This window comes from Crassostrea angulata, chromosome 9 (genome assembly GCF_025612915.1).
Source record: "Crassostrea angulata isolate pt1a10 chromosome 9, ASM2561291v2, whole genome shotgun sequence".
Taxonomy (NCBI): domain Eukaryota; kingdom Metazoa; phylum Mollusca; class Bivalvia; order Ostreida; family Ostreidae; genus Magallana; species Magallana angulata.
The window spans coordinates 27,466,834-27,491,258 of NC_069119.1; the positions used below are offsets into that span (position 1 = coordinate 27,466,834).

The following is a 24,425-nucleotide window of genomic DNA, read 5'->3' on the forward strand; positions in this document are numbered from 1 at the left end:
TTTATTTTAGGCCTATAGAGGTGACCACGAATTTTGCAAAAATAGACAAAAATAGACAAATGCTAAATAAAACCCGGATATTCGTTATCATCCATATGTTATCCCAAATGTATACCTTCCATAAAAAGAAGCTCAGTAGTAGAATAATGGCCACTCCTGTGAAAACAGCAAGAGTAACGAACCAATAATGAATTCTCCCGTCCGTTTCATGCAGCGAAATATCCTTAATTTGAGTTGTTAAGTTCCGCTGTAATTGTACATGTTAACATTATAGAACAATAACTTCACTGTATCCTCCAAATGACAATCAGGTTTAATAGATGAACTAAGCAATAATATCAAACTAAGAGAGATTTATTAAAACGGTCAACCGCTATTAATCGACATTTATTTGCGAGGACTTAATTTTGCTTACGACTATTATTATTTGCAACCACTACTCTATTGATAAAAAAAAAACCAACAGTAATACACGTTAAATGTCTGATTCGTGGCAAGAAATGTTCACAACGACAAAGTCTGGTGCCTAATTTCTTTTTCAGCTAGTGAATTGAGGTTTGTTAACTTATTAGCTTGTACTTTTCTAAAATTTCTAGCCCTTGTTCACATGCATTGTATACAATTGTATTTATAGCGCGATTATATTTTGTGATATTTTCGCTGATGAAGAATTCCGTGAAATGAACGGAAATCTCGAGGGACTGGCGGGTTGTTGAATCATTATTCTTAGATTCTTAAATTTTTCATTTTACCTTAAAATCAAAGACATTTGTAATAAAAAGTCTAGGATGGATGTTAAACAACAATTGGCCAGTCATATTATCAAACTGAGAAATAAACTCACACATAACGGATTCTCTCCATGAATGACGAACTTGCTTGTATAGCACATGTAAGTTGAATATCCATGTTCTGTTATTTCCTTTATTAAAAAAAATGAGTAAAAGCATAAGAAGTTTGATCAAAGTAAATAACATGAGAGAGAGAGAGAGAGAGAGAGAGAGAGAGAGAGAGAGAGAGAGACAGACAGACAGAGAGAGAGAGACAGAGAGAGAGAGATCGGTGGTTAGTTTTTATACTTCGGCAAAGGGTAGTCTCCTGGAATTGACAACCAGATTAAAGGACGCTGCCAGTGTTATTCGTATGGACGTTGGTCTTATTTCACAGGTCAGCACGTCACAACCAACAGTCCTGCATATCTGCAATATGATAATACCGTATATCCGGTAGTTTTCGCGATGATCTAATTTTTGCTTTTTCACGATCTATTTTAAATCTCATTTTCTATAAGAAACTTCTTAAATCGCAAAATATGACTGACACAAAAAACAATTGTTACAGATTTCCCCCATTTTTGCATATATTTGACACACGAAAAAAACCGGATGTACGATATTGTACTCATCATCACCGGTATTTTGAGGCATAATAACTTACTCCAACCATTTTTGAATTATTTTGAAAATTAAAGAAATTCTAAGTTTTTTTCTAGTTTTGGTTTTAAATTAAAAATAATAGATAATGTTACGTTTGGTATTTGCTGATTATATAATTCAATGTTCATTCTAAACAAAAACTACCTTTTGATTGAGAGCCATTATCCTCTCTAGTTCTTCACTTGAGTTTGTTCCATTATTTATCACACAGGTGATGTCGCCTTCTCCATGTTGAATATCAACCTAGTTTAACAATCAACCATTGCATTCGCAACCTCTTGGGCCTTTCGGGCAAGATCTCAATTCTTCCGAGCTCTGCCGGAAAAACCCGAGGAGTTGCAATTGTTAGATACAAAAGGCAAAATCATTATATTAATTCATGTATCACAATGTATGTTGACTATTCTGAAAGCAAGAACAAAATCTTATATGGTTCAATCGTTGAAGCTTAGCCATATCTTTTAAAAGTATGATATCTGTTATAATTGCGATTTGTAAAATCAATTTTTAATTGCTAACATGTGATGTACTACTTTTTTTTTCTACTTTGTTATTTCTAAATACCCTATGCTTAAAAAAAGTTATCACTAAAACTAATAAGGAAAATGCAATTATTTTTTTGATTTAATGATAAAACACGCACATACATGAACTTACATCTGAACTGGACAGTGTCAAAGTTCTCCACAAGACAGGGAAAAAGAAATGCACAATTTCTGATTCTCCAGGGCGCCATAACGATAAAAAGAACTTATGCTTGAACTGTATCCAGTTGTTTTCATGAGTATTGACCATAACGTAGTTTGTAGGCCGTGAATATCTGGGGGAAAAAACCCAAATATCAACAGTGGGTAGTTTTGTTCTTGTGTACTACTGTGAAATGATTAACATTAATGATGGCTCAATTTTTGTGGTATTCGTGATTAGCCCTCGACCACGAAATGACATCCTCGACGAAAATTAATCATAAAAGATTTAAATTTGATTTCCTACTGAAACTGAATACCCATGCATCCATGAAATTTACACCCCGTGAATAAGCAAACAAAAAATATTATCCCTGAAAATTGGCTCCAAGAAATTAAATGAGTCCAGAGTAATCAGAATTAACAAATGCTTTGAAATCATAATTATTATGAGTGATGGCCTCGTGTTCTTGAATTTTCGTGAAACCCGTTATCTATTCCTATGAATTAGTCAAGTGTTCTTATTTAGGTTGGTTTCAAAACAAAGTTTCGAGAACCTTGATTGCTATAGCTATAACAAAATTAAGGATAATATCGCAGAAATCTATCATTCATACAGAAATGATGAAATACAAATGAATGTAATCTGTTAAAACCTAATGCTATTAAAGAATAAGAAATCAAATGTTATACTCCTCTATATAAGGGGATTTTTGCGTAGATATATAGAAAATTTTGAAATTTAAAAGGCTGAAATATTAATATGATGTTTTTTTAACTGAATAATAGTTCATACTTAAATTCATCATATCAGAAATTTTAGCACTATCTAATTGTTGACCACTTATCCTTCGTAAGAGTGTTTTGCATATAATTTTCAGAATGACTGTACCCTTTGACATCAGCATAGACACTCCTTACAGCCTTCACAGAATACTTTTCGAACACTTTCGGAGATGAGTTATTCGTCAATCCGAAATTTAATCCACTTTGCATTGATATGGTTGATGTGTTCACCATCGCCTGTCGTATTTCATAAATAAGTCTCAAAACAATGGTTTCGTTTGCCTTCAATAATCCTATTAGACACTTCAAACGAATTTGCTCAATTGTGCACGGCAGTGTTCGATTTAGATTTGCCCTCTCTATTTCAACGAAGGCAATTCCAGTCGGAATAATTTGAAACAACGTGACGTCACTGGCAGAAACTCCGCTGGCGGTGGTTGTCAGTGTTGTTACCAAGGTAACCATTCCTGGGTCCATAATTAAAGATGTCCCGTTTAAGAGGTTTTCCCATTGCTGATGTAATGAAACTCTAATGACGCAATCTATTACTTCGTCACAAAATGTGCTGTAAAGAAACTATTATCAACATAACTTGATGGTTTGAATTTTTTAAACTTTCTCACAACAAATCTTATACAAAAAAAGAAAAAAAAATACGAAAGCGTATTCATTGCTGTCACTTGATATTATTTTAACGCAATAAATTTCTCATGTTTACGACTTCGTATTATTTGGTATCTTGTATGTACAATGTAAGATATATTATATGTAATTCCTATGCACGTCTTAAAACTCGAATGTACGACATAACATCTTGAAAGTGAATTTTCTAGATACGCAGTAAGGTTTTTTTTAGATTGTCATTTAAAGGAGGCTGAATGCATTGTCTACCTGACAGTTTAAAATATGGGATTTTTATGTTTTTAACTGAAATCAAGAGTAATTAAAAAAAAATCCAAATATTTAAGCATTACAAAATGAACGTGTTCCTATATCTATATACAGTTGTGTTCATCTAAAGCAGGTTAAAATAGTCTTACTAAAAATCAATTACTAGACACATCCATCCAGTCCCCCTTAAAAATAATTCATTTTTATGTACAAAGAACTTAACCTCATGTGGTTTGTTTCACTTAGTTTTACGTCGTTTGTAAATCTTTTTGTACATACATGTATTCAATACTACCTAAGTCTCATTCGAACGTGTGTAAAACCTGAAATTTCGTATATTTACGACACATCATTTGGCAGCAATACGCTTCCGTACAAAAATGTATCTTTTATCTGACATGGAAAAGAAAACTAGCATCTACATGTATTTAATTGGATAAGAAGCGCTTTAACACGTCACAATATGATGCATCAATAACAATCAAAGTGAACCTGATAAATTTTCCATACAATGAAATAAGTTATTATTGATCATATCGAATTCCATCTCTTGCTTTGTAAAAATTTTAAACTCTTTTAATATCTTTTTTTCAGCCTTTCCATTATTTAGTAGACAAATGATTTCATATAAGAATATAGTCAAATGTTGCAATTCCAAATTGAACTTTACTGTCTTGAAAATATTGCTTTCTTTTAAATTCTTTTAAAAAGATGTTTATACATACTTATTTACTCATACTCTCAACATTTTCAGAAAAAGGTGGCTGTTTTTTTTTGGGTTTGTTATGCTTCCTTTTTATCAGTAGGTGCTTGTGCATTTAACAATCTCTTGTAACGTTGCATTGCTTACAATATATATTGTGCTATTACTCATTCAGACAGATTACCCAATATAAAACATTGTACAGGTTTATCTTAATCGACTCCTGCAATAGCATACCTTGTATGTATAACTTGGTGGTATAACCGGAAGTTCTCTGCTGCCAATGAAATTGTTCAATGCAATGGTGGAGGAGTTCGTGGTATGAAGCGCATGCTCAATAAGTACTTCCACACCATCCACTTTCGCTTGGAAATTCTATAATACAAACTTATTCGTAATGATATCGATTCTACGCATTTTTTAAAACATTGTTTCTATTTACTAAACTTTGATCTTTTCTTTGGGCCCCAGCTTTGGTCGTCAGGGGTCACGATTTTTACAGTTTCCCCAATTTTTACAATTGACCCAAGGTCAAATATGTGAAAAGTTTCCTAGCAGACGGACAGATAGATGGAAAAGCTCACTTCTGTTCAGTTGAGATACATGTACATGTACATGTCAAAGAGAGAGAGAGAGAGAGAGAGAGAGAGAGAGAGAGAGAGAGAGAGAGAGAGAGAAGAAGAAGAAGAAGAAAAAATCACTTTACAAACAGAGGTATCATGATTATGTCTATAACTATTAAATGAATTATTTTCTTTATAGTCCGAAACACGACGAGTTATCACGCTTGGTATTTCATAAACATGTGCAAGTTCAGTTTGTAAAGCTTAAATAACTTTCACGAAAAAAACCTTTTATAAATAAGACATCATGAAGGTTTCATTTTCTGTCCATAAAATTGCATAAAACTGGTCATTTTCCGGCAAAATTTTGTTTCTTTAAACACTAAGTGCAGACTAAGAGGAAAATATTAATATTTTCATCACTGATTCACCTTTGGAAAACTGATGAAGTCCCCAATAATTTTTTGCTTTAAAATCTGCGTAATGTTTTCTATAATCGACATCTGAACTCTTTGTAATCCATTGTTTGACGATTTTGGTATGCAGACAATACTTCATACCAAGAAACTATTAAAGGGCTACATCTTAAGAAGGCTGGATGGCCTTGATCATTTTTAGGCTATATTTACCTCATTTATATGAAGAGCTCGGTATAAAAATATATAGGAAAATGCTTAAATTTTAAAATTCAAATTTTAAAAAAATTTCTCAACCAAATATTAGTTTATGGCCGAAAACATCAAGTGACAAGGTTTAGCTCTGATATGGTGGTTAGTTTGATAACTGTCCAGCTTCCTTTATGTGTTTGCAACATGTAAATATACACGTTATGTTATTATTTTTATCTAAGTTCCGTCACAGTATAATCAAGCATTTTACCCCTGTAATCCGCACAATTTTTATCATGCTGAATGTGTTTCCTCCGTACGTGCCGATAGCTTAATTACACAATAAAGTATACGTTAGAGAAAAAAAACCATTCGACGGGTAAACAAACGTGACGCACATTATAGGAATAATGATAGTAATAATGTCTGCTAAAATGAAAGTTTACTTTTCGAGCTTAGCAATTCAAAGGACATTGTAACGATTTTGGTCAAATTCTATTTTTCCATTATTATTATTATGTACAATGCTTTAGGAATGCATTTCTAATGATCAAATGAAATTTGAGAGTCAGTCATAAGGTTAAAAGCAAGAAACATGTACATGGATCATAATTATTTGTTGTGTAAACAAGGCCCGTGGCCTGTTTCATCAATTTTTAGTTACATCAATTTCCTGTGTGCTCTCAAATGTCTCAAATAAATTTCAATAATATTAGTCTGAAATATTAATCTAAAATCTCAAATATGCATGAATTCAAATTTAATTATACTAAAATCTGTACTTAACAGCCATCCGATCACAGGATATATAAATAAATCCAATTTTGCAAAGAATGAAATAGTATCTAATAGTGCTAGTATCGTGCAGACGGTCTTGTATATTTTTTGGCATAGACATGCTCAAATTTCTCTGTTTTCATTCTACAGTGTTTCAGTTTTTTAATAAATCCTTCCATTTATCTATGTTTAGAATTATCAAGGTATCAGAGCGAGCGCTAAAACTATAAAACGTAGAGACTGGTGCAGGTCTATTTCTTTCCTTTTCTATTTTTAATTTGAAACTGATTGGCAAAAATAAGAATAAACTAAACGAAAATCATAATTGAATTTTAAATGATTTTTGCTACATACAGAACAATTGATTGAACATAAGAAATATTCAATAATTTTATCTCTAAATCATTGAGATATGATCATTCTTGGATTCATTTTTTTTTACAGAACTTACATGTATGTTATTTATAATATATTTAAACTTTTTCAAAAAATTGTTAAATTTCAGGTTGATATTTTGTCTTTTTAAATACATCATATGATGCTGAGCCATGTTTTTTGTACGTCCATTTTAAGTTCCTGGGCTGACATGACGTGAATTAATCAAAATCTAGAAAATAGACAACGATTAAATTGGGAAAAAACATAAATATACATAACACATATGTGTACATAGGATTTTTATTAAAACAATTTGCTTAATTAAGTCGAATTATTAATTGATTTTAATTGATTTTTTTAAAAAATCAATTGTCAATAGCAAATTTTGACAATTGATTAAAAAAAAAATAATTTTATTTGGTATGATTGTTCCTAGTGTTCACAACGGTTCATAAACTTAAGGTTTTTCAACCTGAGTGGCAGTTTCAAATTATCACATTGAAGAAAGCTTCCGGAATAAGAATAGGTCATTTACCGGCAGCAAACAATTATCACTCAATTTTTTTTGCTATCTCAGCTTAGCATGCCAATATTGGCAAATGCTAATGAAGAAAAGACACACGGACGTCAAAAAATAGTTCTTAATGGCTAATACTGTTCCTAAGTACGTACCCGATTGCACCTCTGTTATCGTATATAATTCTGATACCAATATCTCACTGCTGAGTTTATTACTTTTAATTAACTTGAAAAAACTCCGCTTTCAGACGGTTGCTAGAACCTCTTTAAAACCCCAAAACATTCATTTCTACACTGAAGTGAAGAAATTCCCCCCTCTTTGACTTTGTAACCAAACAACTGACAGGATGTGCCAAATCTTCGAAAAATTTCCACGGCATCTTCGCAAGCCAAGAGTCTTCTTCTCTGCAACCTTTGACAGACTTATCCAATGTTTTCAAAAATAGCATAGCGCCATCTAGCAATCAGAGTTAAATTACATCAGCAAATACACTTATTTTACATGTATATAAGTCGCATTAGAGAAAATGGTTGTGTGTAAATAGAAAAAAATAAGAATAGTTTACAAAATCTATCTGTTAACATATTCCATATGATTTAATTAGTCACGTGAAAAATGTAATAATGATTGTATTTTAAATTTTCACCGCCAATTAGTAAATTCTCTGCGACCGACTGTCTTTGTCGCCAATAAGTAAATTCTGTGCGATCGACTGTCTTCGTCGCCAATAAGAAAATTCTCTGCGATCGACTGTCTTCGTCGCCAATTAGTAAATTCTATGCAATCGACTGTCTTCGCCGCCAATCAGGTTCCGTTGCGCGAGTTTTAATTTTGTCGGCTCAATATGCCAAGGGGTATAGGCCCTTGGTTAACGAAGATGTCTCTACGGCAGATAGAAAAAATCTATCTGTAAAGTATAAATACCATATAATTGATTACGCAAGAATGAAGATTACGTAACAAACAATCCCAAAGTGATTAAAATTATGATCAGTGTAGTGAGTTATAAATAAGTATCAAGGCTTATTATGTTGACTGTGTGTTCGTAATAAAATTATCCAGAACTAATCATTGACCATTTGTACAGTACCATATATTAAGGTATCCAAGTACTCACATCTACAACAAGGACGTAGGAGCTAGAACAGCTTTTGTCTCGTGCCGTCATTGTTAATGTGTCTTCAACATGCTGAATAGACATTTCTTTGTTCAATCCTGTTGTTAAGTACACTCCGTGAAAAATATCGGCATCTTGAAGTCTTACAGTGAAGTTCAAGTTAACTGTCCAAAAAAGTAAAAAAAAAAAAAACAATGAGAGACAAAAAAAGGTCAAAGATGATTTTAAGTCCTAAAGTTAAGATATAGTAAATTTAAAAAAAAATCCCTTCAGGATTATGCATTTCAAGATTTGAATTGAATTTCTTTCAGTGATGCTTCATAACTAAATGGTGTAGGGTGATTTCACCATGCATCGGACACCTTTGGATTTTTCCCTTTGTTCACGCATCAAATATCGTCCAAATTTAAATAAAACTTGTTTTAAAAGTTGCAGGTTTTCCCCTTGCTTAATTATTGAAGAAAAAATTGTGAAATTGTTAAAAATGTAGAAAATAAAGCAAATTAATGAAGCGTTGAACTATTTCACCATGGATCGGACAATATTTACCAAGCATCGGACAGCTATAGCAGTGCAGTAGAGATTAAAAATAACAACATTTTCTGGTTTTAATGCAAAAATACAAAGGTTCGGAAATATTAATTTATTCAATTGCAATTCATATTTCTTTTAATGTAAGTCCTTAAATCTACATATAGGAATTTAGACTAGTGCTTCTGTTTAAAGGAATATTTATCATAAGGGGTTCTTTATCGTGCCAGCTCCTACAGGAACTTTGGACTAAAAAGGGTGTGTCCGTAAACCTCGATTTTTAAGTGGTTTGAGGAAAATGTTTGTATCAATTATTTTTTTAATTTATATTTTACTTCACATTTAAAGTATATCACAAGGAATGGGCACATAATCTCCATATTATTTGAAAAAATCATGCAGTGAAAACTGTCCGATGCATGGTTAACTTTTGTCCGATCCATGGTGAAATGTATGGAACGCCAAATTAACATATATTCAAATATTTGTACCTATCTTCAAATGATTGTACCTATCTTCAATTCAATTGTACCTATCTTCAATTCAATTGTACCTATCTTCAAATTGAATTAGAGATAGGTACAATTCAATTATACCTATCTTAAATTCATTTGAAGATAGGTACAATTGAATTGAAGATAGGTACAAATGCAATGAATTGAAGATAGGTACAATTGAATTAAAGATAGGTACAATAGAATTGAACCTATCTTCAATTACTAAAATATTGGCAATAATGAATACTCCCTGTATAGTACGTCATTTCCGTTACGTCACAACTGGCGCGAAATAAAATCGGGATCGGGATGATAAAATAGGCAATATGATTTTGTCAACTTTTCGAAAGATTGCACCTTAAAACAAACAAAAACTCATAATAATTGTTACCGCTTTAATAAATAGAGTGATTATCAACTGAATTATACATTCTTTGATAAAATTATAGAAAATAATAAAGCCAGTTTTTTATTTAGGTATATAGTGACCCTAACTACGTCACTACCCTAACTCCGTCACTTTTGGGGTATTCGGGTATACATGTTTTTGGCTTACTTATTGATATACATGTATATTTTAATAAGTAAATGATGCCTTTTGCAAATATATTGCCCACATATATATATATATTTATTTCTTCTTTCATCTTCGTTGTTGGTGCTTCCCTTGTTTCCCTCCTTGTTGAAATGTCTTTAAGGGAGCGTTCATTATTTTCAACAATACACAAAACGAATTGAACCTAGGTATAATTGAATTGTACCTATCTTCAAATCCTTTGTAGATATGTCTGAATTGAACCTATCTTCAAATCAATTGTACCTATCTTTAAATGAATTTTACCTATCTTCAAATGAATTAGAGATAGGTATAATTCAATTGAACCTATCTTTAATTGAATTGAAGATAGGTATAATTCATTTGTACCTAGGTATAATTCATTTGTATCTAGGTATAATTCATTTGTACCTAGGTATAATTATTTACACCTATCTTCAATTCAATTGTACCTATCTTCAAATAATTGTACCTATCTTTAATTCAATTGTACCTATCTTCAAATGATTTGAAGATAGGTACAATTAATTGAAGATAGGTACAATTATTTGAAGATAGGTACAAATATTTGAATATATGTTAATTTGGCGTTCCATAGAAATGAACATATGGTGCAATAATGACCTTGACATTAATTGTTCAAATTTCTTGGACTTATTTTAATCAAATTTTGTTTCAAAACTTACTTCTTTTTAATTATTTTAGGCAGAGAGTGCATTTTCACTAATTCACAATCAAACGCACAACATTCAAATAATGCTTTAGTGTAAAATCTTCGTAACTAAATTTTCAATAATGGCGTATTTGATGTCATTTTACGATGTCTATATTGCTATTTCTTTGACAATGTGACTGTCAAATTCTTAATAATGATAAAGTTCATTTGTTCTAATTCAGGAATATACGAAACAACACATGAGCGCATGCACATTTATTTGTATATTTATAGTTGTCCGATCCAAGGTATGTGTCCGATGCATGGTTAAATCACCCTACTGGAATTTATTTTTTTTATTGGTAAACACAATGAAAAATCATCCTTTTAATTTAAAGTAGTCCGAGTATCGCACTACGTCATAATACGGATTTTACAATATTGATTCGACTTTTACAAAGCGATTTAGATACCCGGTATTGATTTTGCTCTACATCGCTGTAAACAATGGCAATTATAAGCAATTAGAACGGTAATATATGTATTCTATGAGAGATAGAAATGATTAATGTTGAGAAACTCGATTCTGTTAAAGTAAAATGAAAAACGAAGTTTCTGATTAACCAGGATATCAGGTATGCTTATATCTTCTTTGTTTTGATGCCCCCCCCCCCCCGGCCGAATTTTTCTTTTTCTTTTACTAAAACCGGTTTAAATTTAGAGACAGAAGCTATTTCGAATTTAATAAATCGTCAATTAATTAATGTTTAAATGATATCTAACATTGTTGACAGATCTAGACAGAAAACTGTAGCAAAATGTGATTTTTACGGATTTTTTCTTCAGGGTCTACTTGGTTTAGAGCTTATAGCGTAAAAAGTAATCCGTCAACATATAATTTATTTTACCAAATTTTTTTTCTAAGATGCGAATCTATAGAATAAACACCATGAATTTAAGTTTGAGTCCATAAAATAGTAAAAAAATTACCAAACGCGATACTAGCATTGCATTTTTTGTATTCTATTTTGATACATCAGGTCCATAAAGCGTACTTACTTACAAAAATTTGCGCAAAATTATTGATGAGATATGGCTTAAATAAATATTTATACTCTATTTTGTATGTTCAGTTCTAATTTTCCCAAAATTGGTAATTATTTTTAGGAAAAACGGACGTCTTGCAAAATTCATAATTGTCAATAATTTTGGCAAGGGGGTACACCCGTCTGAGAGGTGATAACAAACAAACTAGCATGTAAACATACATATTTTCTTTTGTATATGTATTGCTAGAATGTATATTTATCATTTAAAGCTAAGCTTTTAATGATTGAGCCCATTTAGTGCCGAGTAAAGGACTACCTTAACTGTCAATCTCTATGTTAAATGGTAATAACAAATCTCGGACTTTTGTTCGTTTTATAACTAATGAAATATATCTAGAACACATGCAGTCTCTTCAGAAACGGCATCAGGGAAGCTCTTCCCCTTCAAATGAAGACGTGGGTAGCGGGATTGCTTTGAATTCTCATTTATTTAATAAACAATGTCAAGAACAGCGGGAAGAAAATTTAATAAATCAGATACGACGTCATAATGGACGCATTTGCTGGAATCATTTACTATATTAAGAAACTATATTAGGAAACTTATCAGGAGATAAGAAAGAAAAACAAGTATAATTCCTTTTAAAGGAATGATCAGCATGAAATATCATTGGTCAGCTCTGTTTATGTAATATACGCAACATGCAGCGAACTAAATATACATGTAGCACCGTTTTATTGATTTCCGATATGACAAGGCATAAATGAGCTTTTATTACTTTTAGTAGGCGAATTATACTTCCGACTAATATTCCTAAGCATATATATGTGAAAAAACGTGATCTGAATCATTATGTATGTAACTCTATAAATGTTTTATTTGCAGGGTAAACGGATAAGATTACCGTTTTGGTAATGTACGTCTAATTAAAGATTTAAATAAGTTTGTCATTGCATACATTTGTAGTAAATAAAATAGTGCAAGGCGCAATGCGTGCGCAAATAGTTAAATTTGCCGAATGCCTCATATGGACACAACTGTGATCGGCCGAAGCCGATCACAAATATATGTAAAAGTGTACAGTATCTTTATGGGGGTACCTTTTAAGTGTAATATTACTGTTTAGTATTTCAGAGTACCAGACATGCAGTGTTACTGGTTTTGTAAAAAAGGTAACATCAACCTACAGGCATCTAGCGGTCAAGATCAGAAAATAATAATTTCTACTATTTATGTTAATTTCATATTTTTTAAGAAACTTAATATACTGTTACATATGTATATATATAAAATATACATTATCTAAATAAATACATAAATTTTAATCATACATGTAACATCACATATTGATATAATATATGTATGAAATATTTTGTTTTTTTTTAAATTTCGTGCAATGAAGAGTTTGAAAAAGGAAAGAACTGCTACATAGTACCTTCTGCAGTACTATGGCTTTTGTTTCCATTATCCTTGAAACAAATTTCAAAGGCTACACAGAGTGTACAGAATTTCGGTTTCTTGAGAAGCTGAACACTTGTTTCAATCTGCAGTACATCTACACTCTGCATAACCACCGCTTGACTGGAAAGATGACTTCCGAAGGCAACAACTGAAAACCAAACAAAATTCATGTGCAATAAATAATTTTTTTTTTCATATTTACATATCGAAAAGTCCATGTACGAACTACTTTAATCTGTGAACTAGTGTCATTTCTATTTTTGGTTGGCTTTAAAACACGCACTCGAACACGTCCAAGCAGATAAGTGGTACTATATTTCGAGAATGATTATATGCGTGAATAATATCGCCATTTTTAGGAAATTTTTTCATAAACTTGGTCTATTGATCTGTGTCTTGTTGAGAGGAGTGTCACCCTATTTGGGGCGATTTAAAAACACAGTCACGTGTTTTGTTATCGCTGAGCACAGTGGCGTCCAAATCATGACAGTTTCTCATAACATCGTATTATTTTTACATCACTAGATAAAAGACTAAGACAGATGACATATTGTAAACCATACACACCTTGCGCATCACCCAAAAAATCAATTGATTTAATGGGATTTGACAAACTTTTGAATGAGGTACATCAACAAGTTTTATAATTTGAGAATACTAAATCAACACAGTAACAGTAACTGTTTGAATTTTTTCCAAAGTGCATCGGGACCAAAATAAACCCTCTTTGATTTTTTTTCTTCAAAAAGTGTTATGAGGTACATCAACAAGTTTTATTATTGGAGAACGGTGCGAAGTGATTTTTTTTTTCAATTACCAGTGCATCATTTTATTCAATATAGTTTCCCTACCCTTAATCTTTCCTTCCCAAACATATGCTGACTGACGTTTTTCATACTAATTGTTAGACCATAAATAATCACCTAATTGTCTACGGACTTTTCCACTTTTCCCAATTACGACAAAGAGAATCCGGCGGTTGTTACCGGCCAGCAGAGGATGCTCACTCCTCCTAGGCACTTGATCCTTCCTCTGTCTTTTTAGAGGTCAGACAGTGTTGTTCTGCTTTGAATTTGTATTTCGTTCTATGGATTTTTGAGATAGTTGAGAGTTTGTTATTGTCATATTTCATGATAAGGAGAAAGCTTTCTTTGTTGTAAATTAAGCAACGAGACAGCTTAACATTAAAATCTGTAAGTGTCTAAACATACACCCTCTTTTCAAATTCAAATCATATAAATTACGTCATCATTAACAAAATAACACTCTACTCACATAAAATTGTTAATAGCCTCGTGTATATTTTTGCACTAAAATTCTTAAAGATCATAATGTGTTCAATAACCATAACTTATGTAAATTTTTTCACACCAGGTTTGTTTATAAGCACATGTAACTGAAGCCAAATGAAATACATATATGTTATACATTGATCTCCATAATATTAATCATTTTCGTTTTTGGCATAATTATATAATAAAATTTTGTAAGTTCTATAAAATAATTTTAAAGAAGTAAATTTCCTTCATATGCATTGTAAAATAATAAAAGAAAGGAAGAGCAGTTGCTATGCGATGCAGTTTATGTCATATTTTGATAACTGTACTCCAATAAAACATTTTGTATTCAGTCCAAAAAAAAAACCAACAACAAAAAACCCCAACTAAAATATAATCGCACTAATTAAAAATAATACATCGATTGAAGTTAAATCGATCTTTTAGGCAATAATAAATGTATTTATTTAATATTAAAAATATACTAATTTAATTAGAAGTGTTACTACTACGCTCGTCGGTATTGTACTGCGGAATCATTAGAATTCGTGGTGGCTCAATTTTCGTGGTTTTCGTTGGTAGCCCTCCCCCACGAATTTACGTCCTCCATGAAAATTTTGAAAGAGCAAGTTTTCTTACTAAAACTGAAAACCAACAGATCCTCGAAATTGCATCCCCACGAATAAGCAAAAAACCAACAATCCACGAAAATTGGCCCCCACGAATTTCAATGATTCCACAGTAATTTGTTAAGGCCAGATTCATTTTTCTTTATTTCTTTAAGCTTTACAGCTCATCAGAGTGTACAACTATAACTAATAAACATGGTAAAATACAACAGTGGTGGTTTTAAATGAGACCCAAGTTTTTACATGAATTAGAAAAATTATATAAGAAAAAGAAAAAAATCAAACCAACAACAAAATTTGATTACAGGTATTGGGTCTAAATGTCACACTCAAGGAAATTTACTTGCCGAGGTTAAACATATCTTTAAAATTTCCATTGGTAAACAACTGTAGATGTCTGAACTTGGATTGTTTTTCAAAGAAATATTTTTAACGTTTTTACGGTTCTCAAAACTGGGCACAATAAGATAAAACATAATTCATCTTCATTCTAGGCTTTATATTAAAGCTATTAGGCTTTGTGTGTATAGTTGTATCTTCCAGTTTCGATGACTGGACGATATGAAGAAAATCTTTCCGATATACGCCGTTGAAATAAAACAGGAACTGATTTTCTTTGGTAACACGCAATGTATCGAAAACCAGGGAAATAGGTGAAAGTTCTAATCATAGTTAGATTGAAATAGATAAATACATGGCGTGATTAAAGAAAAAAAAGATGCTTATCAAAATTAATCTATTTCTAAAATCAGCAGGGCAAAATAAAAAAAATTATAAGGAAAAAAAACAAAGTGTTCAGGCAACAAGCACATCGTTTGTAAATCACTCAAGCCATTCACAAAGCGTGCAGCTATTTTTAGTCAACAACACCTAGCAAAAAGCGAACCGTTAAGGTACAATTAACAAAACGAACCTTGTCGCTCAAGAAACGAAAGGTACCGTTAAAAAACCCGTACCGTTCAAAAAAACGAAAGGTACCGTTCATTAAACGAACCATACCGTTTAAGAAACGAACCGCATCTTTCATAAAACGAACAGCACCATGCAAAAAACGAACCTTACTATTTACACATCGAACCGTAACGTGGTAGAGGTGAAGCTAAATGTTCAAAAAGCCTACCGAATCATTACGTGCAATTGGTGTGGAAGCACGTCTCAGGTTTTGTAATTCAACGTAAAGCTAGATGACATAAACATTTGTTCATGTTTATACATGTTCACACTTGAAGTCAATGTGTATCTGACTTATTTTTTTAATGTTAAACAAAACCACGATCTTGTAACGAATTTTAAATTTTTGGTCCAGAAAAAGATATAGCGTGAGACCGTTCTTGACACTTGCGTCATATTTTTCTAACTTCTAATTGCAATTTTTTTTTAAATTTGAAATCTGAGGAAAAACAAGTAATAACCTACTTACTGTAAACAAGTTATCAGGTTGCAAACTTTGGTGCGGTTAGGATAAACTTGTAAGATTAAATCTGTCGTAATTTAAGATAGATAAATGTCAAGGTGAGAATTATAGGAAGAGCAGAACAAGCCAAGACAGGTTGTAGTGTGAATGAAAAAATGACAATAACAAACTGTCAACCATCTCAAAAATCCATAAAACGAAATACAAATTTAAAACAGAGCAACCCGGATCTCTAAAAAGATAGAGGTAGGATCACAAATACCATGGAGGAGTGAACATCCTCTGCTGACAGGTCACCCCCACCGTTTGCTCTTTGTCGCAATCGGGGAAAAAACGGAAAACTCCGTAGACAAACAGGTGATAATACTACATGTATCTGCAATACCTGCGTAGTACTTTGTTGGTCTTTTAATCTAAAAAAATCTTCTTTTTTGCAATAAGCTAGGGTAGAATTTGTGTCACTATCTATCTATCTATCTATCTATCTATCTATCTATCTATCTATCTATCTATCTATCTATCTATCTATCTATCTACCTATCCATACATATTTGTTTATTATGTCCACAACACAACACAACATAAGATGGGATCGATCTATCTATCTATCTATCTATCTATCTATCTATCTATCTATCTATCTATCTATCTATCTATCTATCTATCTATCTATTTATCCATACATATTTGTTTATTATGTCCACAACACAACACAAGATGGGATCTATCTATCTATCTATCTATCTATCTATCTATCTATCTATCTATCTATCTATCTATCTATCTATCTATCTATCTATCTATCCCTCCCTCCCTCCCTCAATATCTTTTTTATTGTCCACAACGCAAAATTGAAAGATGTGATCTATTTTAATACGATCGTGTCTGAACCTCTCGTATCTCACAGAATACATTTATCACCACGAATAGGGTGATAATGTTGTGGATGTTACATGTATATATTGGATTTCTCATGATTTATCACTTCAAAATCGGGTAATTATGTTGTGGATGTTATATATATATATATATATATATATATATATATATATATATATATATATATATATATATATATATATATATGATTTCTCATGATTTATCACTTCAAAATCGGGTAATTATGTTGTGGATGTTACATGTATATATAGGATTTCTCATGATGTTCGATGGTATATGATTTTTTATCAAACGAGTTGTGTGTTTTCTTTTCCCGAGCCTTGGCGAGGGAATAGAAAACACACAAAGAGATGGATAAATTCATCATCCATCGCAAATCATGAGAGATTTTTTTTATCACATGTTTTACCACAAGTTAAACCTCAATCTTTCTATAAACATTATAATTGTGAGCTGCACAACGCATTCACTACAAGACGTCAACAACTTTATAAATGGAAAAAAAAAATCCTTAAAGATTAACAAACAAACATTTCATTTTTGGTATATTTTTATCAATTTATAAAAAAAATTGAAACAACATTAAATGTTGCACATTTATAACTCTACTCTTTTCAACTGAATTATTTTGTTACTTTTTCATTCTACGGCAATTAATAGTGTGCTTAAAGCTACATACTGTTTAATTAATACGTCACATGGCATAAGAACACACAGTGGAATATCAAATATTTATCCAATGAGTGATATCCACCGTAAATGGAGATACCCATGTGACAAAAAAAAGGGTAATACTGCCTAAGTTTATGGGTTTTTTTTTTAAATTTTCCACATGATCACTTAGTGCAATGAGACCGGGTGCTAAAGTGGAGTACTTTACTTGATAAAATAACGAATGTTTTTCGGTCTTCAGAAATAAATTACGATTTTTACAGCATTGCTTTGGGATAATTATAGCAGTCAGATTATGAATGGGAAAATTTGCATTTAGATAATCATTTAAAGTTTTTTATTAATTCATTTGTCCAAGAGAAAAAGGAGTTCCAACTTCGGAACCCCTTCTGGATCCGGCAATGTTTTTGTTTACCTGTTTTGTTCTGAACAGCCATTGGTCTAGAGCAAGATATTCCAAATCCTCGCAACAGTCCGTTTATTTTAGAAGCTTTTATGTGTTGCGTGTATTTTGGCCAGATGCCAGATGACCAACCATTGAACACATACACCCCTCCTTTGCCATCTTCCTCATAAGGGGCACCGACTACAATTTCTACAAATAGATATATATCTTGAAAATATATCTGAGGTTGCAGTTTATCATCATATGTTATAATTTGCTATTGCTACTTAATGAACAAACAATTCTTATTTCAATTAAACACCAAATTCAAAATGAAAAAAAAGTGTTTAACTGTGTTAAAAATAGGTAGTATTTACTGAAAACAGCTCTTGTAACAAACTAAAGGCATAGGTTCGAATGCTCAATTATTAAGTATGAAAGAAAATAATTCACTTTAAAAATGTGAATGGTTCTTAATATAATATTATACATTTATAAAGATCGAGCTTTTTCATTTTCATTTCAAGAAAGTTAACTACATGCAAGGTGTCGTATATCCGGTAACTCGCGATGATCTAATTTTCGCTTTTTTCGCAGTGTCTTTGTAAATTGCAAGTTATTGAAAAAGCAGAAATAATTTTCTGTATTTTGTTCTATAAGAAAGTTTTTAAATCGCAAAAATGACTGACGCAAATTAAAAATTCTTCACATTTTCCCCATTTTCGCAAATTTTGTGACACGCGAAAAAAGGGTTTACGGTATAATAATGAAAAGGACCATCCAGTGAGAGTATACGATTATGTAAAAACTGACTGAATTGTCAATTAATATTCCACAGAGAATGATGCAGTATACATACAAGTATATACATAGAGAGGAGGACATTATTACTTATTAGGTTCGTTACTGACAATTTGTGGGGTCGGTAAAGTCCATAGAAGGCGAGGCGGAGCCGAGCCTTCTATGGACTTTACCGACACCACAAATTTCTGTAAACAGTCAGTAACGAACCTAATAAGTGTTTTGTTTTGTCAAGGACCTACAGTTTGATATGTAAACAAACGAAAGATAATATATAACGATTAAATTCATAGCTTAATTCTCTAATATTTTACCTTCCTCGTCAGTTGTTTGTGCAAACCTTGATGCTATTGTAGGATCATAATATTACGTCACGGGCAAAGGGGGGGGGGGGTCACTCTAAATATTTTTGGGCTTAAAAATCAAAGGTATGGTTGAACGTTTGTGTAAAAAATCAGCTCAAATAACGTTACGTCCGCCATGTTGCCGTATAAATTTTGACGCTTGCCCTATTAAGAAATTTGTGAGGCAACCACGTGACGCGATTCATCCAAAGACGTCGAGACATTCTAGTCCGAGGCAAAACAAATTATATATCGTATCAAATTAACGTTGCAAGACTGCCAGAATTGAAAGAAAACGTAAAAAAAGAAATGAAATTTCAGTCAATTAGAACCATTAAAACAAAGACCCTTCGTTAGGACGTAGCTATGAATTTCTTGCACATACACATTTAGGTAAACTCTGGTTTCAAGTGAAATATGCACAGCTTGCGTAGTCTGAGCTAAAAGACCAGACAACATCTGGTCGATTTTATAGAGCTATGGCTGAGGGAAAAGCAATGAAATAGACAGGCCAAGCTCACATCACTGTTTGACACAACTACCTGTACCTTAAGTTCATGCTCTTGTTAAAATGGTCTTGGATACTACTGAGTGAAAAAGATTCCGAGCATCCAGCTATCTGGCTTGTCATTCTGTGGCAATTTCAAACAGTGACGTAAACAACAACGTTTTTACAGTATTCTCACGTTTATGGTGGTTATTGTAAATTTCTGGGAATTTGACAATTCCGGAAAAAAATGCAATTGCTAGCGAAAAATAAAGCCTGTTTCGGATTACTTATTTCTGTAGAAAATTAATCAAAATGTATATAAATAATAACTATATATTTTAGAAAATAATATGATATGCGATAATAACGTGTTTTTTTTTATTCAGACTCGTCACGATCAAAGTTTTCCGTTTCTCCTCGGATCGTGCCCACAGATTTATATTGATTTTTGTAATATTGTGAACCCTAGTTAGGCAAACAACGACAACAAAGACAGCAGTTATTGTACATACGTACTCATGAAAATAAGAAGAAAATTTATCCCCCAAAAAAGTGAGCAGTAGTTTTTACGCCTGAATTTCTTTTCTTTTCTTTTCTTTTGGGGTGGGTGGGGAGGGGGTGAAATTACAAATACTAGGGCCGTACAAGAGAGATTAGAAAAATAATCAAAAGTATAATGGGCCGTCGTTTTCATTTTTAAATTTCTTTTTCAATTTTTAGAAGAGGTAGGGAGAGGTGAAATTATTATTAACATCTTAAAGCTAACATGAATTCATAAATACACATCATTTCCCTTTTATATTCGACTACCGTCATATTAGTTGTCGATTTCTATTGTTCTGCTCATCGATACACACCCCCTATATAAGGCCGAGAGCACTATTCATGCTTCTCCGCATTCAGGTATTTCACACATAAATTTTAGTTGAGTTATTTTTCTCTTGACTTTAATGAAATATGTAAGCTAAACAGGCCAATTTAACGATCTTATATCCTCAGCAATGTTTGATTAACAGTTACTCTAAATTATCCGGAATTCTTTTATTTGTTCCATAAATCTGCTTTTTCAATAGACAAAATCTATCAGTATTGTAAATGTTACGTTCTGTTATTCAATGAACTGCTTGGCCTGTCGGTCCCACGGAGACCTACTACATAAACAGAAAGGAGTTCGAGCCACCGATGCAGCAGTACAAATTTCCTTCTCATTTGATCTCAACTTGTTTTATTCCATCATATACATCTTGGCCAAAATTTCAATAACTCCGTAAATTGCATGGATTCCATCTGTGATTTTTGTTTTAACTTCAGTTTGAAATAAAATTTTGAAAAAATCAATATAATTTTTATGAGAAAAAAAACCTGACACTGAGGATTGGAAAACCTTTAATAGTTACCTAAGTTGTTTTATTTGACAAAATGGAGATGAACAAACCATCTAGAAGTTTGTTCTGCACTGAAAAATAGGAAGTTAAGTTAAGTACTCTTAAAGTGTTATGAAAAATGTTCATTTTCTCCTTGAAAACCTTCCGCTACGATATATAGTTTATCTTATCCCTTTAAATATGCAATTTTTTCTTTAATATTTAATTAATTCAATATAGCTTTTTTTTGCAAGTAAACTAAAATATGCTGGTAGAATTAATAAATGATGCAGAATTTTCGGACTAGAGGGACTCAAGATGGCACAACACCCATCCCCTCCCCCCCGAAAAAAATAAAACAAACACAAAAATGAAAAGAACATCTCAAGAGGGCTTGATGGACAAGGCCAATTTTAGACTATATCAATTTCTTTTATAGAAAGAGCTCTGTCAAATGGTAAGAAAAATATTATATAAAAAAATGAAATATAGTACTAGACACGTTTCTTACATGTACCTAAAAAGTACATGTAGTTTTAAAAAATATTGTAAGTTAGAAACGAAAAGCATTTTAATTTTGGATCAAATCGAGATAGAGAAAAAAAACAACCCAAAAAACAATACATGCTTCACCTTTGTGGCATCGCAAATTGAAAAAAAATTACGCACTCTAAATCTCGCACCAAGTTAACCCATTTTGAATTTTTTTTTTCGAAGTGAGTTATAAAGGTACATTAACATTTTAGTTGTACAATGATACTTCATCATAAAATTAATTTTGAAATTTCTTCTTTAAAGAAAAAAGTGGAATTTAAGACTAACGACTTGCAGATTATTAGCTGACCCTTGCACTTAATGTGATTCTTGTTTGAGAATAGGATATTTACAGAGTGAAAAAGGAGTATAAAGTCATACCTAATTCAATTGTTGTTTTTTTTTTTTGAAGGGCTGCGTCACAAATGGGTGTTCTTTTATTCTGTAATTAAAGGACCCCAAAACCAATTTACTATAAACGGATTTATACCATTGAATCCATCTCCATTAATGTCACCCAGCACTCCAAGGGAAGCCCCAAACTGCGCATGCGCTGACGAATCTCCTTTTATCATTTGATGTTGCTCAAAACCTAGCTAAAACAGTTGTTTCTGTAAGAATAATCAACTTAATATTTGGTGTCTTATAATCAATATTGAAGACGAGAGAGAGAGAGAGAGAGAGAGAGAGAGAGAGAGAGAGAGAGAGAGAGCGAGCTATCGTCGGTTTTAATTTTTTTTAAGCATTCAGATTTACAATTCCTCTAGATTTGAAGACGTAAATTCTCCCTTCATTGACGTAGTTTGCGGAGAAATACGGTGCTCCAATTATGATGTCATCAAGGTATCTATTTTCGAATCTGTAGGTCAGTAATGATGATCCAAACCTGCTACCAACCTGAAATAAAATATATCTGCACGTTGTGAATATCATCGTCGAAAAGAGAACCTTACTTCAACAATCCGATTTTGAAAATTTAAACGTTGAGTAAATGATATCCTTCAATCGCAATTTCTCAAGTTTTTTCCGATAAAACTCGATAAAAACACCGCGCCCGCCCGAGAAATTGCAATTGCGTAATCCTAAAGTGCACAAAGGACATATTCTAAATTTATGTTTGGGCCAATGAGTGAAACCTTATGAAATATATCATTAAACGGTGGTATATACGTAGTGGATAAAAGTTAATATTAGATGTCTGTTAATAAAAAGGAACACACAAAACATATTATATAATTGAATTACAAACACCTTTCCATCTTCAATAGTGTATACTGGATGATTAGATTTGTCCATCCACTCGTAAATCAATACCTGTAAGATTGGAAATCATAAATGACAACTGAATGTATATAAATATGAAAAAAATAATTAAAGAAATAATTCTTTGGGGTTAACGTGGGGATTATCCAATCACCAGAAATAAAAAGAAAGAAAAAAGAAATTCAATTTCAAATTGACGTAAAGAAATTCCGATTAAAAGCAATTTTTGGGAGTTGATTTTAATCAACTCTCCTATGCACTTACTCGGGCAAAGCGAAAGTGAAACAGTGTTTGGACCTAAGCACAAATCAATACCGCTGACAACACTTAGTTCTTGAAAATAATCGAAAAATTCGATGCTATATATTCTGAAGCATTGTTTTTCAAGAAAACTTATTTATCAATACCATGAAAATAATAAGATTTTAAATTGTACAAAGTTTAGATATTTTTTAAAGTCGTATGTATTCCTACGCTAGAGTTCAATGTAGTCTCGTTCAACCAGAGGCTTGGTTGTCTCCGTTAATATCCGACAAAACAGAGTCTCTCTTGCTTGTCAGAGATTAACGGAGACAGCCGACCGTTTGGTTGAACAAGACAAGAGTTCAATCTTGCCTGGATCCATACAATTTCTCAGAAATATTTCGATTACTGATACTACTTGCCATGCAAAATCACATATCGTTGATTTTGAATAAATGATAATCGATGAAATTAACTCCCGTCAGTACTTCAGTACTTTGATTTATTATGTTTTAGTAAATTTCAATTCACGGGGGGAAAATGCAATTTACATTTCATAAGCATAATAATCCTTGTAACAAAAATTGAAAAAAAAATAATGCAACCATAATACAATTCAATTCAAAAAACGGAAATTGAAAATAAGAGAAAAGATTAAGCATCGTAATTGATTTTTATTCGTAGTGCAGAATGAGTGAATTCTCAAATTTGCTCCGTAATTTCCGAATACGAGGAATAATACCTTGCCAGCACGTGGAGCTCCCAGCGCTATACTTTTGGTAGACTTGAATAAGTAATTCCCCACAGCCAATGAAGAACCTAAAATCAGAAGGTTAAAGTGAATCAAAACTGTATAGAGTTCAGTTTACAATTATTCCTTCCATGGCTTCATAT

The 24,425-nt window shown here is 32.1% G+C and overlaps 1 protein-coding gene across 1 annotated transcript in view; it reads right to left on the minus strand.

Annotated features, from left to right (window-relative positions):
* Positions 1-24,425, minus strand: part of LOC128163634 (integrin alpha-9-like) — a 56,265-nt gene that overhangs the window by 653 nt on the left and 31,187 nt on the right. The window contains exons 7-20 of the mRNA XM_052827263.1: positions 24,274-24,350; positions 23,277-23,339; positions 22,782-22,922; positions 22,516-22,621; positions 18,523-18,702; positions 13,190-13,363; positions 8,466-8,629; positions 4,740-4,877; positions 3,015-3,484; positions 2,094-2,256; positions 1,581-1,679; positions 1,080-1,199; positions 845-922; positions 116-247 (exon numbers count right to left, since the gene is read on the minus strand). Of these exons, the coding sequence (XP_052683223.1) occupies positions 116-247; positions 845-922; positions 1,080-1,199; positions 1,581-1,679; positions 2,094-2,256; positions 3,015-3,484; positions 4,740-4,877; positions 8,466-8,629; positions 13,190-13,363; positions 18,523-18,702; positions 22,516-22,621; positions 22,782-22,922; positions 23,277-23,339; positions 24,274-24,350 (2,105 nt within the window). The remainder of the gene's footprint in view (positions 1-115; positions 248-844; positions 923-1,079; positions 1,200-1,580; positions 1,680-2,093; positions 2,257-3,014; positions 3,485-4,739; positions 4,878-8,465; positions 8,630-13,189; positions 13,364-18,522; positions 18,703-22,515; positions 22,622-22,781; positions 22,923-23,276; positions 23,340-24,273; positions 24,351-24,425) is intronic.